At 52.9% G+C, this 16640-nt stretch overlaps 7 protein-coding genes across 7 annotated transcripts; 4 read left to right on the forward strand and 3 right to left on the reverse strand.

Moving 5' to 3' along the window:
* Positions 1-129: 129 nt before the first annotated feature.
* On the forward strand, positions 130-1037 carry N656DRAFT_361197 (uncharacterized protein). Its single transcript, XM_064809382.1, has one exon. It carries the CDS (start codon positions 318-320, stop codon positions 807-809), a length of 492 nt encoding a protein of 163 aa, XP_064666766.1. The 5' UTR covers positions 130-317; the 3' UTR covers positions 810-1037.
* Positions 1038-1239: 202 nt separating this feature from the next.
* On the forward strand, positions 1240-2450 carry N656DRAFT_831873 (uncharacterized protein; the record flags this gene model as incomplete). The annotated part of the gene is made up of 3 exons (XM_064818642.1): positions 1240-1341; positions 1401-1599; positions 1887-2450. Exons 1-3 carry the CDS (start codon positions 1265-1267, stop codon positions 2448-2450), a joined length of 840 nt encoding a protein of 279 aa, XP_064666767.1. The 5' UTR covers positions 1240-1264.
* A 1609-nt stretch (positions 2451-4059) lies between these two features.
* On the forward strand, positions 4060-4878 carry N656DRAFT_361202 (uncharacterized protein). Its single transcript, XM_064809383.1, has one exon. The coding sequence runs from the start codon at positions 4254-4256 to the stop codon at positions 4713-4715; it is 462 nt and encodes a 153-aa protein (XP_064666768.1). The 5' UTR covers positions 4060-4253; the 3' UTR covers positions 4716-4878.
* A 2257-nt stretch (positions 4879-7135) lies between these two features.
* N656DRAFT_783499 (periplasmic binding protein-like II) lies at positions 7136-8360 on the forward strand. The gene has a single exon (XM_064815971.1). The coding sequence runs from the start codon at positions 7202-7204 to the stop codon at positions 8171-8173; it is 972 nt and encodes a 323-aa protein (XP_064666769.1). The 5' UTR covers positions 7136-7201; the 3' UTR covers positions 8174-8360.
* Positions 8311-9660, reverse strand: N656DRAFT_738709 (alpha/beta-hydrolase). Its single transcript, XM_064812769.1, has one exon. The coding sequence runs from the start codon at positions 9514-9516 to the stop codon at positions 8443-8445; it is 1074 nt and encodes a 357-aa protein (XP_064666770.1). The 5' UTR covers positions 9517-9660; the 3' UTR covers positions 8311-8442.
* A 2247-nt stretch (positions 9661-11907) lies between these two features.
* Positions 11908-12807, reverse strand: N656DRAFT_738714 (phosphinotricin acetyltransferase). Its single transcript, XM_064812770.1, has one exon. It carries the CDS (start codon positions 12657-12659, stop codon positions 12090-12092), a length of 570 nt encoding a protein of 189 aa, XP_064666771.1. The 5' UTR covers positions 12660-12807; the 3' UTR covers positions 11908-12089.
* Positions 12808-13014: 207 nt separating this feature from the next.
* On the reverse strand, positions 13015-15043 carry N656DRAFT_361436 (uncharacterized protein). The gene is made up of 7 exons (XM_064809384.1): positions 14987-15043; positions 14448-14826; positions 14284-14370; positions 14129-14198; positions 13952-14059; positions 13650-13886; positions 13015-13590 (listed from the first exon to the last, which is right to left on the reverse strand). Exons 2-7 carry the CDS (start codon positions 14577-14579, stop codon positions 13148-13150), a joined length of 1077 nt encoding a protein of 358 aa, XP_064666772.1. The 5' UTR covers positions 14580-14826; positions 14987-15043; the 3' UTR covers positions 13015-13147.
* Positions 15044-16640: the final 1597 nt, after the last annotated feature.

Here is a 16640-nt window from a genome sequence, read left to right on the forward strand (position 1 = left end):
GGTTGAGTGGTAAAGTGCTGCAGGTTTCCATCTGTTGTGTTTGCGGATGCGCACATATGCATGCTTTGATGGCTCCCAACAAACTGAAATGATGTTACATTGCTTGCTGCTGACAGCAAGGGCAAACACATGCACATGCCATGTTTGTACTGGTTGGATTGGTTGTTTGAGACTATGGCGGGCCCGGAGTTGGAATGGAAAGGAATAAGGGTCATGTGTGTGTTTTCCCTTGATATTTATCTACCCGCAAATAAACAAACAGTTGTTATGTTTCCTTTCAGGAGGAGACAATCTCTAGGAATGGTCCTGTCTCACTAATGAGCGAAGGAGGTTATAATGCCCTCATCCCCACGGGAGTCAAATTTGGTGTGCCGTCGATACCAACCTTTTCTACTAGTAGTCTTCCACCAACTACGATCTTAAATATATCATCAGTTCAACAAAATTGCTACATGTTGAGGATTGCTCTTCCTCCAGCCAAAACAACCTACAGTACCTCGATCGCTTCTCCTCCAACAATGAAGTGTCATCTCGCCGCAAGAATTTTATCTGCTTCAGGCTCTTCCTCCGTCTCGCGTCTTCAAAGGCCAGAAGCTCTGGTTCGACACTATCCTGCTCACCGACCTTCTCAAGTTCACCCTGGGCACACTGGCGCGCTGCGTGGCCATCTTTTCCGACATCAGCAACATGATTGTCCCTCTGAACATGAGCGACTTGGTGAACAACCTTCAATTCATCGCCGGAGTCGCGGGCACCGGAAAATCACATCTCCTGATATTCACCATCCTGATGGCCATATTTGGCGATAAGCACTGCGTCCACACCATCAAGGCAATTTATTTCACCAACCTGAACACGGCAGTGAATGACGTCGCAAACGACCTGAACAAGTGGATTAATACCCTTTCTGGCAGGCAAGACGGAGTAATCCGTCTGCATAACTATGAGAGCGAAATGGCAGACTGGATAGCCGAACAGGTGCCTGGCATGGACAAGCGGCGTGAAGAACCCTTCGACCGTGGCATGGCACTTGCAGCGTGCATCGGTGTAGTGGAACAGTTTGTCGTACAACACCAGACGGCGAAACTGGCGTGCTGTTCATCATGCTAGTTTACGAGAACTGGCGGGGTGCATTCTACCTTTAAACGGCAACTCCATCAGAGACACAACAACCTACCTCGGTCGCTTCCTTCAACAGTGGAGTGTCACCTTTATATATACCCAATTTTGTCCTCTACCTGCCAAGCCGTAGCGGGCGGGCAAGATGCAGCCGACGGCGGAAAGCTATCTGTGTCAGTTCAAGACGATTCCAATCGAAGCTTGGGTACTGATCATACAGTTGTAAGCCACCTCCTCCATCCCGAACGAAATGGAATAGCGCTAACAAGTGTCTCCTATAGGTGCCGTCCATGTCTCTCACCCATGGCGAAGGACCTGGACCATCCCAGGTGCGCGGAGGACCCCAGCGCTAAGTGGCGGTGTTATAGGTGCTCTAAGGGGCAAAAGTTCCGTGAACCGGTACCCTTAGACTGCATTGACGTTGTCCACGTGTTTATCCAGGCACTGGACAGATACGACAACCCACAACCTGGCGAGAGCGTAAGTTCTCCAGGAGATACACATCACCTACTTACACTAACACTTTACTTTATAGCTTGACCAACTTAGAAACCGCCCCCCAACTTGCTGCTTGGGATGTGCAGAATTTAGTTGTGGGCAAGCCCCATCTGAACTCAACCCATCCAGAGTTAGAGGACACTAGAAAGGCCACCCTGAATAGAAGCAAGGAGATTGTGCTCCGTACCTAGCCTGGGCAATAAGTCCCTTGCCGAGCACTGCCGGCTCAAACTAAGGCGCAACACCCGACTCGAGTCATGTCACCATAGAGCACCCGCCTTCGTTCTTGCCCCTCCGATAACGTCACACAAGCCAGCAGCGGCGACATATGCAAAAAGGGGGGCCGGGCGCGTGCTCGTCTCGAGCCGTCCGGGGCGTCCGCGGTGCCTCACTACGATCCGCACCCCATGGCGCTGAGTTGGGACGTATCTCAACGGGCTACACTTCCACCGGGAGGCCGGGACCAAACCCCCACACGACGTTTTGCGCGGTGGCCGTCAACCCCAGGTCGAGGCATCCCCAACCCGAACGCACGTACCCAACCGGGTACACGTGGTGCTCGCAATTGCGACTCGTCTCCGGTGAATACCATCTTCGATTACAACGAGCTGAAGGCCAAATTCCCATGGGCACAATTGGATCTCAGCGGCGGGACCGAGAGACACATGCTTCCCCATCAAATCGTTGCTAGACGATACCAGATCTTTATAATTATCCATGTGGCCACGCACCCGCTATTCGATCGGCCTGTGATCATCGAAAGAAGGATGTGTCTCTATCGCGCCTCAAAGACACACCGGACCCAGGACAGTCGGATAATATCTCGCTACTAAATATATACAGAACCTCACACATGTCGCCCGTGTCGATCTCGGGGTCGTACGTGCAAGACCTACATGACCCGGGCCAATATACATACCTTCCATATGCGCGCCCCGTTCGTCGACCTAACACAGCAGGGTGAAAGGATACCTCGATGGATGCTGCCGGAACTGCATGTGGGAATCTGAACCTTCCGCTCAACTACGATTGTGACTACTGGGTCACCAACTCCGACTGGTAGGTTCAGTGACTACCTTGGACCGATAATCACATCGCTAGCATTGCTCGTCCGACTTGCCAATAAGGCCAATGAGCTTTTTGTCGTCTGACTCGAGCAGCTGGAGCAAGGTCCAAATCGCAATGTGCTGGAATGTGGCTTTACCTCTCGTCTTTCAACCCTCGACGAGATGGAGAACATCAGAATGCCAGAGGGCTGGCCTGGCTACCTTCTTACGAGATCTATGATGGTCCCGGCGACGAGGTGGGAGTATGACAATGCCTTCGACCTCGTGGTAGGTAACCCTGCTGGCCCGAGTGCTGCCGGCCAAGAAGATCCCAAGCTGTTGGTCCCTCCGGCTAACGAGAAGGTTGCTCTTCCTCAGGGGACGATTTCTTGGACCCAAGCTTTATCGACCCGCAGCTGTTCGAAGCACACGGTAACCGAGTCAGGAACCAGGGCCAGGTCGAGGTCCAGGCCATGGATGGGGCCGACAATTTTATGATCTCCCACAGGGAGATCTCCCAAGCCCCATCCATGTTTCTGCCGGAGGACTCTCCTGAGGCGGCTAGCCCTGAGCGAGCGCCAGCCTCCGCCCGGTTTATTTTAATGTCAAGAGCCAGGTTTCTCACAGATACTTCCCGCAACTTTCTCAGATCCAACGGCTTTCCTCAGCTACAATTCTCTTCCTTCACCTAGCCAGTCGGCCAGGTTTCTTGTAGCATCTTCCCTGTGGCTGAATACTAAGAACAGTAACTCAAGCATGCGACCACCAATGGAGGAGCTCCTACAGCAAAAGGCCACGTCTACACGGGTCTAATAGCTAACATTGATGACATGCGCTGGGCCGCGTTATAATATACTGCCTATACCTGACCGAAGGGGAGGCCGCGGGGCAGACCTGAACTGTGCCGGGTGCTGATCGACTCGTCGGCTCTGCGAGGAAGCGAACAGCGGACTCCGGTCTAAATGACGGCCGCAAGCGCTGTATGGCCGAGGAGCAGGATTGTGATTAGGAGGTTGTCCCTGTCAAACCAACGACATGATACATGATCTTCCCCAAAGACGACAAATCCCAGCGACAGCTTGTACGAGAGCTCTCAGCTTTGAAGCAATCGTCGATGTTGGTGGAAGTTTACCATCTTGAGGGAATTGGCATACTGGTTCGTACCATACTGGGCTTTCACGCAAGTTGCCCTCGAATATGAAGATCATCAACACATTCCACGTATCGATGGTTCACCGTTCGTGACAAAGCAGGCAAGCGACGTCAGCAATACCAGTCAAATATCAACAGCTTCGCAAGCAGAGATGCCACCATCCCCTGACCGACTTACCCTTCAAATGAGGGAGCAACGCAGTCGCAAACGCTATTCGGGTTGAACCCGGCAGCCTCCTTTTGCACCGTTCTAGAGCTGCGCTGACTACGGTGACTCTGTTGGGGCATTCTATCTATCTATCTGGATCCACTATATACCTCAGTTTCCTTTCTTTTGTCCTCTTCACCCACCTCCTAGTGTGATGTCGCGCGGCGTGCGGGCAGAATATCCACAGGGGGTGTTTCGAGACGTGGGCGGCTACGAAAAGACGACTATGGATGCTAGGTCTTCCACCTTTGAAGACGAAGCTGAGATCGAGCAAGATCAGGGTAGCGTGCAAGGAGAAGGCGAAACTCGCGGCCACCAAAGGAGAAGTGTGCGCATGCCCTCATGCAGATGCTGCCACTTCAGCCATCGCTTTCACTCAAGGGCCATTTATACCATCGATTACCAGACTAGCCGCCCCAGTACGGAGAAGAATAGAGTGGGAGCCATACACATTTCCCGAGAGCACCAACATCGTCGACATTGTTGACATTACCACCATCGAGCCCCTATCTGCCCAGAGACCGGGAGCGACAGCTGAGGGTCCAACCGACGAGAGACAATCCGAGAAGAAACGGAGAATAACAAGCCAACCATTGTATGCCCAATTTGCTTCGAGCAAATTGACCGCCGACATGGAGTCACTGATGGCCGACTCGAGTAGGGCAGGGAGGACAAGCCAATTCAGGGGCTGACACCGGAGAAGCCGGAGGCACTCGACAAACCACGATGGGCGTTGGTGGCTTGGGAAAGGTCTTCTGTTGCACGTTTGGGTTGATCAACAACGAGCGCCAAGAAGAATTTGACTGGGCTGATGGACCAAGTCACGTTCAATGTCGCGAGCAGGACCAGGGCCGGTCGAAGGAATGGGAACTTGAAGTTCCAGGCCTGGGTTGAAACAGAGGCAGCCCAACGAAGCGTGCCATCCTTGCCGTCGGCCCAGAGCAACTTGACGGCACTGGGGAGTGGATTGCTGAAGTTGCCGTGAGAGCCGACTACGCTCCAGCACTATATATACGACATGATATCCAATGCTCACCGACCCCCCTGGGGTTTGACGACCTCGTTCGTGACAACTGCCGCGGCGCCAGACACGGCTACTGAATTAAGCACTCATCCTGCCAGCCTGGCGGCACCATGCCAGCGAACAAGCAGAAAAGGCACTGCAGCGAAGATGGCGCCGGGTTGGAGGGGAAGGAATGAACAATGTTGCCAGTCCATACTCCGCTCGAAAATCAGAGTGTATTAGAGTATGACAATATATTCCTGCTCGCCCTGGCCCCAGGCCATCCTCAGTTAGCCCGTCGGTTTGGCACGCAAGAATGACGCGAACTTTGAGTGCCGCGAGCGCAGCAGGGTGCGCCCTTGTGGCTCTGCATGGAGTTCGGGGACCAACATAGGTTTCTTGGCTTGTTTTGCAGCCAAGGCCAAATTCAAACACAGTGTTGGGCTGCTGTTGAGGATATAATCCGTTCTCAGTCAGGAGCGTTGCTGCCACCACAAAGGGGACAAAACCCAAGCGTGCCCAGGGCTAAAACAAGGCCTTGTAGCGACAGCGGATGGTGAACGGGACGGGACAAGGGAGATTGTTGACGGTTAGGAGACTTGCGTGGTTGGCGGGGAGGAAAACTGACGGGAAGGTCGCACAAGGCGTGCGTTGAAAGTAAAAAGGATCCCACCGTTACACGGATCCGCACACTGGATGCCGGCACGCCTTGTGGGACGGTACGAAAAGTGCCGGAATTTCCGAGAACGCTTTGATCTTGTCAAGGAGGGGATCACGCGGTAAAAACTCATCGTCAGCAGCCTTATGGACACGCCTTACATCAACCGTCTGGCAATGTGCCCGCGCCTCGAGACACGGGTTAAGGTCTTCTAATATCAGGCCGGACCGACGCGGAAATGGCGGATAAGATGCGGGTTGAGAGCTACGGAGAGGCCGTGGCAACACTGATGTTAACAGAGCAGTTGCTAGTTCGGCCAGATGCCGCTGCACAGGTGACGAGTCGGAGGATAACACGCCCGTCAGAAGGGATCAGTCAGGAAAGCCGGCGCGTGCCGCCCGTCAGGCTCCCGGATTCCGGAGATGTTGAGGACCTGCATCAACCGGTTCCTCCGTTAGGAGGAATGACCAGGAGGTCATCAACTCATCAGATTCTTTTCGGAGGGGGGCACTTGATGTACATTAGCTTAGGGTATCCCAAGCTAGGGACCACGCCCTTTCGGCGCCTCGAAACAGCAACCCGCCCCACCGCAGGCACGCGGGTGTAGGAGATCTGAGAAGTTGACGTGTAGGGGAGCTGGGTGGTTGACGGATAGGGAAACTCTGTGGATGATGGTTAGGAGAACATGTAGCTTACTCTTGGGGTCTCTCGGAAACTTGATCAATACGTTTTTATACCATACTGAAACAGGGCGAAGTGCTCCCATACGCTCGGGAGGTCTCACGAGCTGTGGAGGAGCTCAGGGCTGGTACGCACAGAGGGACAGATGTGTGGAGACAGGGGCATACCCCTAAATGGTCATAGATCTAGGGATCTCACTTTCGAATTTTCGTTCTCTTGGACTTACTAATCACTACTGGCTGGTTTTAGTCTCAGGCTGTCTAGCAACTAAGGTACATACCTACCTACATCTGTCTAGAGTAGTATCATGGCACTATCGTTCAAGCTACTGCGGATATATGAGCGTACTCGATCACGTCGAAGCAGTTGTACCTAGACAGCTTCCTTCCTGAGTCGGTATTGTACTGTACATACATGATCTGTCACACACCGGGGAGCTTCCCCGCCCCCTTCGCCAGTCCTGCTGCAGTCCTGTGTTGGACGGTCTTCTGCCGACACAATATATCGCTTATTGGTAAGGAATGAGGGGGTTTAATCAACAATCACGGAATGGTACTCGGCAAAACTGCCGATAGGTCCCAAGCATTGTAGGCGAACTTTGCCGTAATACCCCGGGCCCGCTTGAACTGGGTCGTGCCGTTCCCCGGATCCGTGTAGGACGGAGGCTCTCGGTCTGCCTCTGGACTGGTAGATGCTGCCGGCTGATCCAAAGTAAGGCACGCATAAAACGGCGGCCCATTAGCGAGCCGGGGGATTGAAGATTCGGAGAGCCCAACACATCACAACCTACACTACTAGTACCCATCCAGTGATACCAGCAGACACAGTCTTGCACAATGGGCCTCCTCCACCTCCTCACCCTCGCCCTTCCCCTCCTCCACCTCCCAACCCCGACCCTCAGCCTCCGAATCGCCTGCAGCCAGCAATGGGTCGAACACACGCCCCTCGTGTACGCAGCGCGCAACTTCTACAACCCTGCAGCCGCCAGTTCGGACACGGCGACCATCACCAACGGTGGCGTCCCCAACCTCAGCAGCGACCGGAGCATCGACCTAGCCGCCAACGCCGAGACTCAGGGTCTCAAAAACTACGCCCGCAACAAAAACATCCGCCTCATCGGCATCCTCGTCGAGGTCACCTACCGCCTGGTGGCGCACAAAGGCGCCGGGATCAACACTCTGGCCGATCTCAGGGGCAAACGCATCGGGACTATCGCGGGGACTTCGGCGGAAGTGTTTGTCCGGCAGCTGCTTGCGACTGCAGGGCTCGCGCAGGGGGATTATACCACTGTTAATGGGAATGTGTGCATGAAGGCCCCCTGCGCGGCGGATACCTTCCCCGCGCAGTTCAGTGGGCGGAGGATTGATGCGTTTGGGGTGTGGGAGACGTCGGTTGAGTTGGGGATTCAGGCGGTGGGAGAGGGGGATGTGGTGGTGTTTAAGAATGCATCGGTTTATCGGGAGGTGTATAGTCTGTATTCGACGCAGGAGAAGTTGAGGGATGCGGGGACCAGGCAGAGGATTGTGCAGTTTGTGCGGGCGTTGAATCAGACGTATGAGGTTTTCAAGAGGCCTACGGAGGCGGTTTACTCGATGGTCGGGCAGACGGTCAATGTGGATGTGCCAGTGTTGAAGAATGTGTGGGAGGATCATGTCTGGGGGCCGGGGAGTTTGGGGAAGGATTTGGTGGATTTTTTGGAGAGGGAGGATCAGTATCTTGCTAGGACTGACAGGCGCCAGGCGTTTACGAGGGCGGAGTTGGAGCAGTTTGTGGATACCAGCGTGTACGAGGAAGCTATGCGTGGCTAGGTGGCTTCTGTCGTGATGTTGCTGAGGTTAGCTCGGGCTGTCAGGGGCAATGCATGAATATATGGATACTAGAACAGCAGCACGCTGTGTTCTCCGGAGCACATAAACTTATGAACTGTATCATCCGGGTCTTTGGTGAGCTCTAGGGTCTATTCTGAGTGGCAATCCGAGTCATGTATCTTGATAACCCGCAGATAGGGGTAAGAAACTACCTTAGGTAGTCCACCCACTACATGGAATTGTCCTTCATCGGGAGCCCCTGAAAGATTTCACTCATCCCTTTCATAGCGACTCAGCTTGTTCTTTCTCAAAAAGTCCTCGAGCAGGTCAGCAACCTTTTCGTTGTGCATGTCCGCAAAGGCGATATGGGTAGTCCCCTTCAGGCCCTTGTCTTTCCCCAGCAGTATGACCTCGGCGTTGCCGCCATGCTTGTTGATCAACGCCGCCGCCTGCCTCGACTGGTTAAGAAAGGTAAAACTCTCATCCCGATTATCCCCCCACAAAAACTGGATCGGAATCTTTGTCAACTTCTTCCAATCCTCCTCCGGCACAATGATCGGGCCAAACGCATTATTCCCCGCCCCCGGCCGAATCCCCGCCGTGTCCGGAAAGACGTAACCATACCCCTCATAACAAACAATCCCCTTAATATTCGTCGAATTGCTCTTAACAGCCGTCATCTGCGCGCGCAGCCCACTGGCCGAGTTGCCCAAATAGACAATACTCTTCCCCAACTTCCCCGAATCCGCCGCAATAGCCGCGGCATTAGTCTCGAGATGCACACTCGCCTCCGAATCATACTCAACATAGCGCGAACTCGTCGCCTGCTGCCACGCATACTCATTCTCAGTCGGGAACTGCACCCCCGGCCACCAGTTCTTGAACGACGGGCCAAAGTTCCACGCCGCAAAGTTCCCCTGATCCCGGTAGTCCGGCACGTAGTAGGTCACGTTGCACGCCCAGTTGGCGCGCCCCACCCGGGGGCCGTCCCAGAGGTAGACCGGGTAGTCGCGGCGCAGGAACTTGTCTTTGAAGCCCTCGCCGCCGTCCCAGCGGTTTTGGAAGGTTTGTGTGCTCGAGCTGTGCCACATGACTATGCTCGTCTTGCGAGGCCGCCAGGGGTGGAAGTACTCTACGTAACCGTGGTCGCAGGAGAGGGTCATGTTCGGGTTGAACGGGGCTTGTATGATCTTGCCGCCTATTGTGAAGCCGCCGGATTGCCGGAGCATGATGGGTTTTTCGGGTTTGAAGGGGTCTGCATCGTCGGCGCGGGTCTGACTGCCTAGCGTCAGGAGCAGAAGGCAGGTGGTGAGAATAGACCGTGGGTTGGGGATGGCGAGCATCTTGTCCGATGATTACAGGATCGTGAAGGTAAGGGTTGTGAGGATATGAGGTTCCTGGCGACGGGAGAGATGCGTCACGACTGACTAACATGTAGTAGCCTGATCGTTGTCATACACCAGGGCAAGAAGCAGTTTTATAGCAGTATTCCATATCCCGAAATGAACTGTGCTAAACCTCGACAATGTTCAGCCCGTTCATCTTACGCCCAGCTGCCGGTTATCGGTTATAGACATTTGCCGGCGCCTGAACTACCCGTTTTGCAAAGCCAAGAGACATAGAGGGGTTTGACGTAAGCTGGAGGTTATGGTAAATGATGTGCAGAAGTTCCTGGCATATGTGCCGTAGGATCCCAAGAAACAATATTGAACATCTAAGGTAGTGTGAGTACATGCATGTGGTGCAGGTTCATGCCGATCTATCCTGCTTCAAACTCTTGCTACAGCTACTCCATCCGCTGTCCTTCTTTGATGATCCGTCTTGCACCCAAGAAGCTTTCAACTTTAGCCTACTTTCACATCTCCAGTCTTCTGTAACTGTGTGTCAGCGTGTAACTCGTATTGTTATGATACACAGGGGCAAAAGATGGTACTGCCTCGCTGTATCAATATCTGCTTCAGGGGACGCATGACTTACCTCAACGGCCCAGAGGTACTAGTAACAGAAAGTCGAGGACAAAAGGCAGCCAAGATGCAAGCGTAAGGATTTGACCCAGCGTCCAGACCGTCTCCGGATTTTCCGTTCCCAAAGCCACCGTGACGACGCGGCGGTAAGCCACATAGGTGAAGAGGAGGGCTGCCAGATTCGAGAGAAGCAGCAAGATGACGACAATCGGAAGGCTTTGTCTGAGTCTCAGGGTTGCCCTTAATCTCTCCCATTCCACAGGGGAGACAAAAAGGTACAAGTAGAACTTGAGCTCTGGATGGAGTCGTTCCACAACCCAAGCGCTGAGCGCTACTAGACCCGTGATTGATGCCACCGAGACGATGCTGTGTAGTTTGTGTTGGATGAGAACGACATCCTCGATGTTGTGGCAGAGCTGGTAGAACGAGTTTGTGTTTGTGTTTGTGCATCCCCCCTGACTGTTGTCGTATGGCGAATTCGGGGTTCTAATACTCAGTAGGGAGATGTAGAGCGCAAAAATCAACAGAGGACCGAGGATGTCGCGCTTCGTCCTCACATGATATACTTCCCAAAATATAAACTCTAGCACCGCGGAGGATACGACGAAGATGGAAGCCGCAAATACCGAAACGCGCTCCGAATAACCGTGCCGTGGATTACCTGACACTGCAACGAGGATCAAGGTGGATGCGACGAATGTAAGGGCCAGACTCCGCGCAAAGTTGAGTGTGAGTCTGAAACAGGCTTCTACACAGTCTGTTTGGTAACGTACAGCCGTATGCTCACTTCGACGACGTTTAGGTAAGACACGGTTGTAAATAAACAAGGTTGCACACACAACAGCGAGTGCCGCATGGAGGTATGCGGCTATCGAGACCTACAGGACCGGATGTCAGCTTTGAGAGCGCTTCCACTGACTCTGGAACGACAAAGGGTGGACTTGGGAGAGACTTACACCAACGCCGCTTGCGTCTGGCTCCCCAGACCAGTGAAGCAGCGGACAGAGTTCGTTTCTGCACGCTTTGGTGGCGAGATCAAGCTGTTGCTGGGGTATCTCGGTCGACACAAGCAAATATAGCAGCGATGATTCAAGCTCGTGTTTAGGTAAGCTCGTAATGTTCAAGTTGTTTACTATTTCCTGGGGAAGCGAGTCGCGAAGAAAGCGAATGGCAACGGTCAAACCGGCACCACTAGGATGCTCCAGCGTCTCCTGAAGGTATGCAGCCGTCGCGGTGAAGTTCTGGACAAAATTCCAGCTCTCTAGTGGAGTGCTTTGCAAAAGGAGAGAGAGAGAAGAGTTGCCGGACATGTCACGTCGTCACATTCAGGGGTCAATCTGTAAGTCGGTGTTGAGTGAAACCCTGGGAAACTTCAACCTGACTACGAATTTGTACTTATTATCTTATAGTTATACCGGTACCTTCTAGTGAACGAAATCAGTAGTTTACAAACCGCTCAGTACTGATCGACCCCTGGCGCTAGTGGCTGATATCGTCAGAGGCTGGAGGGTGTTCATAATGTTTGTTTACACAAATATTCTCTGGCAGACGGAGCTGATCCGAATACGAGGGCATCGTTTTATTGTCCTTGTACTTTAAAGTACTATACATACATTAGGTGCTGGGCTTGATTTTCATGCCTCAGAACCGAAGACGTGGGCTCTACTGTTGTGGGTTGCCTCTCAACTTCCATGCCGAGCATAATCGCACAGTGGATATCTAAGTTCCATTCACCAGAGATCGGCCAACCAGCCCCGAAGGCTTGCAGAGGAGGTCGATCATTTTTTGATTAGCTAAGTCCGCGGGCGGCCTCTGTCACTACAACTGAATCAGGTGGTTCGCGACCTACAGGTAGGGTCCCTCATCCCTGACATGACGCAGCTACGGATCATGGATAGATGTAAGGTACTGTATGTACATACAAACTCTACTCACAACCTGATCTTCAGCAGTCACGTCGAATCCGGCAAACTCCCCGTCCCACCATTGATTGCGCGCTGCATGAACACCGTATCCAACCACCTCCCAAACTTATACCCCGACCCCTCCAACGTCCCAGCATACCGAAACCCCAGCTTCCTATGAAACAAAACCGACGGACTGGTATCACCGCCCTCCCCGATAACAGCCACCATCTGACGGAAGCCAAGGCCTTCACACGCCTTAATGAGAGCATCCATCAACAGGGTCCCTACTCCGTGTCCCCTTGCACTGGATGCCACATAGATCGAATGCTCCACGGTATACCGATATCCCGGCCGTGGGCGGAATTCACTGGCATAGGCGTACCCCAAGATCCTGGGCATATCGGATGAGGATGAGGATGAGTTCTCGGCAACAAAGCAGGGGAATCCGGCTTCTCGGATAGCATGGAGCCTGCCGCCTAGGGCGGATGGACTAGGGGGGTCGAGCTCGTAGGTTGCTGTGGTGTTGAGGACGGCATGCTTGTAGATATCGGCTATGGATTCCAGGTCTCCATCTTGTAGGTCTCTGATTGTGATAGAGGACTTTTCGGATGCCATGACATAGGAGGTTACTCGATGTAGGTAGTATGCAGCTAAAGTTGAGGTAGGAGGGGATAGTGATCGAGACACAATCACACGAACTTCAAGTTGTTGTTTGTGTGTGAGATGAATTTGTTGCGTGACGATGAAGTTGTATGAGATGAAGATAAGAGCGCATGTGACTCATCGAAACCTGCATATGCATACCACACCAACTTGAGCAAAGAATCAAGAGAGAGATGGCAGTGGAGTTAGTTGGTGCCGTGGTTGCCCTGGAAACCCAACAGGGGGACTTGAAAGTATCAAAACATATGCCCCTGACATATTAGATTGACGACATAACATGATGCGGTCTTCAACATCAAACACATATGTGTGTTATAAATGCCTTCTATTTGACACTAATAATTAGGTATTATATGAGGCCATATTAGAAGCCGCATAAGAAGTCAACTTTGACTGAATCACAGCTTGCCCCTTGCAGCCCGTGCCCACGTCCATGTCCATCAAAACGACGGGGATTTATCATGATGCCTCGACTCATCATGTGTCAAATTGACATGAGTTGTCACCATGATACCCTGCAGCGGCTGCGCATCCCCGCGCTTTGCCATGTCACTCCCATCTCTCAAGATCTTCTTTTGACTCTCCGTTTCGAAACTCGACACGTCTTCTTCACGGTCCAGTTTATTCCCGCCCAAAACCTCCGTCAGGGTCATGCCATTTGCGTAGCCTCTGGAGGCCGGTTCGTTGTGCGGGTCCATCTCGTAGCCGCCGTCGTCCTTTCCGTCCTTCCGGCTGCCCCGCAGTTTCGTGCCGAAGCGGTCCTTGGCCGTGGTGCTGCTGATGCCGTAGCTCTTGCCCTGGGATGTGTCGCCGCCTAGCCCCAGGACCCTCCGGAAGAGCGGGCGCAGGGTCATGACACAGCCTACGATCAGTCCGAGGCCGTCTGGAAATGGTTAGCATTCGGCTGGTGTCATTGGTGAAGACAGACAGGTGAAAACATACTCTCAGCGTATCCCCAGATCACAATGTCGGCAAGAGCATAGAGATAATTCTCGTGTGCCTCAAGGTTGACCGTGTACTTGAGGCGGACGCAGGCTGATATAGAGGCAAAGAAGCCCAGCCCCAAGATGCATACAACAGAAATCTTGGTGTTGCGGTTCAGCTGAACGTTCCATAGCAGCGGAATCGGCATGAAAGCCGTCACCCAATCCGTGAAGATATTGACCGCTGTCGTCGCGTCTAACCAACGTGTCAGCGATGAGCAACGAAACGCGCGCATTTCTGTAGTTACGGGGGAAACTTACAATATACCTTTGCCAACCAAGCATTGGGATTACAATGTCCTCCGTTTTTCAGGGCCGAAGTGTCCCAGGCAGCGCTCACGGGGTTGCAATGGAAGACGATGTAGAAGCCTAAGAAACGGGAGATACTCGCGTTAGCTGGGCGGGTCACTGGAAAGCTTGAGGGGTTGCAGGACTGACCCGCAATGAGGTTCATGACGGTGAACAACGCCATGACGCCGTACTGGGCGTAGACATAAGCTTTCCGGTTCTGTAGAGTTGAGCAGCTTCGTCAGCAACTTGACCTAGATGGCGGACCGGATCAAGTAAGGTACGGTGGCAGACCAAAGACGAACCTCGGCGATGCGGATGAGCGCCAAACTGATGGACAGTTTGACAGGAATGATGTTGACGCAGTAAAATACTTCAAAGAGAAAGAACCACTAATGCTCCAAGATATGGTCAGCCACGTTTCGACCAAGAGGTATGTATGCTAGCAACTGAATCCAACGCCACTCACAAAAAGCCCCTTCTCCTGATACTTCTCATTCCCGGGCCGCGACAATGTCGAATTCAGCGCGCCAATACCCGTGAAGGCGCAGGCGATGCATGCCACTGACAACACGGTGAAACATGGCAGCGCCACGGTCATGAACCAGTCCTCGGGACCCCATGGCGCGTATCGCAGTCGGGTGTAGACACGCAGGGCGTAGGAGATGTATGCCACGACGCATCTTGTGGTTCAGATTAGCATGTTGAACAAGTATCTTCGCAGGAGAGTCGCAAGAGGTGTCGAGGAGTGGCAGAGTGGATGATAATATGTTGACGACGGAATGGAAACGAGTCGAGTCCAATATCAAACAGGGACTGTGAGAGCGATGGGCATCGACTGTTGCTTACTGCATGAAAAGAACATGTTAGTTGACTGATATTGAAGCCATTTTCTTGTATCTTCGCATCGTTGTGGATCTCGATGCATAGCGAAGTGGTGGGGTTCAGGAACACCCACTTGAGATGCGAGAATGGACTTGGAACATCAAAGAGGAAGTTGAAACTCACCATTGTTATGACGGCCGCGGCAACGTCTGGTCCGCGGTCTGTGAATAACACCATGATTCCAGCCCGTACTCGTTGGTCGTTCTGAAGAATGCACCCTCCGCCAGACTGCGAATTTTTTTGTATGGCCGAAGATGGTGATGTTGGACGTCTGAATGGATATTGCCGGTGCATACGAGACAGCTGGCGGATATCAAAGTTTTTGTAAACCTACGAGGCCTAGGTATGTCGACCAACCCGGCTCCACCTCCGTTGCCCCTGAATCGGTCCGGCAACTCCATCATGATCATGGTCGCCGATTGTGAAGTGAATCAATTCAGAGCCAAGAGTATCGATTACCGGAGTGTGTCTGCCTCCTCCGACAATGGCAGCGAGAACTCTACTCTCGTAAGTGTCAGGTAATCCATAGGACGACTTGGCATTCGCTAAAAGGTGGCGTATCAGAGCACGACTATTGAGAGAGGTTCCAGTTGGCAAGAAAGTTGCCAGGAACTGATGATGTTGATTGTGGAACTCGAACCTATTTGAATCAGTGAAAAGAGTCTTCGAAACAAGGTCAATGCCGTTTCAAAGGTGGACCCGGAGGATGTCCAAATGTGTACCGCAAGCCGGTGGCGATCTCGAAGATCGACATGAGCACGCGAGGAGAGCCCTTCTTCTTGGGCTCAATCAACCGAGGCAGTGGTTAAATATTCCGCGAGTTAATGTGAATCAACATTCTGCCGCATGCGGAACGGCTCATCCAGTCGCTGTTGTTCTCTTTTTGCCCTGTCGTGGTGGGTTAGTCGATTTTTATGTAGAAGACCTGGAGACAATCGGAGCAATGAAGTCTCAAATGCATCATGCGCACACCTGCACAAGCAACTGTACGTAAAGTGCGCTATAGGTTAGGCAGGTTAGGTAGCTTAGAAGCACTGATTGGCGTCTCCTGGCCACTTCGTGTTCCACCCAACGGGCACATCCAGATCGACTCACAACCACCAAGAATGCTATTACCACTCACCAGAAGGATAGTTCGCCCTGTTCATACATAGGTAGCCCCTTGTGGTCCAAGACCATGGCATCCTGACTTGACGTTGTTCTACCCAGTTAGAAACCCCGATGGGCCGATGCTAGTGCCGGTAGTCAGATGGACCGAGCTCAGGGGCCGCCAACATGCAGCCTTGGCGCGGCAGATTTTTCTCCTGGTGAGCGGCATTTGCCGCGATTGCGAATCGCCCGTTCTCGGCCCAAGTCTTCGGGGCGCCTCTGCTCCATGGTTGATGCTCTTTGCGTATGTAAACTGCCGGTTTTCTCGCCGTTTCTGAGCTAGCAACGCCAAGTCAATCTTTACACCATTGCTTGTTCGTTGTAATTTAAGGTTCGGCAATCAGTACTCACCTAGGCAAGTTGGAGTACCTCGCACCTTGGGGAACCCCGTGCTGCTGAAGCCTTCCAGAGGTTGTTCGCCGCCGGGGCCGCCTGGACTTAGGGTGGCAAGATCAGCTTGCAATCTTGACTGCATCTTGATTCCAGATCATTGCAACTCAGGCCTGTCCATCTCGATGAGATCCCTTAGACGTCCTCGACACGGGATACATCTTGTCGAGTAGGTGATGCCGCCAAGCATTTGATGCCTGGGATACACTGTTTTCTCGGTCAGTCTTGACAGAAGCAG

This window comes from Canariomyces notabilis, assembly GCF_033297395.1.
Source record: "Canariomyces notabilis strain CBS 508.74 unplaced genomic scaffold N656scaffold_27, whole genome shotgun sequence".
In the NCBI taxonomy this organism is placed as follows: Eukaryota; Fungi; Ascomycota; class Sordariomycetes; order Sordariales; family Chaetomiaceae; genus Canariomyces; species Canariomyces notabilis.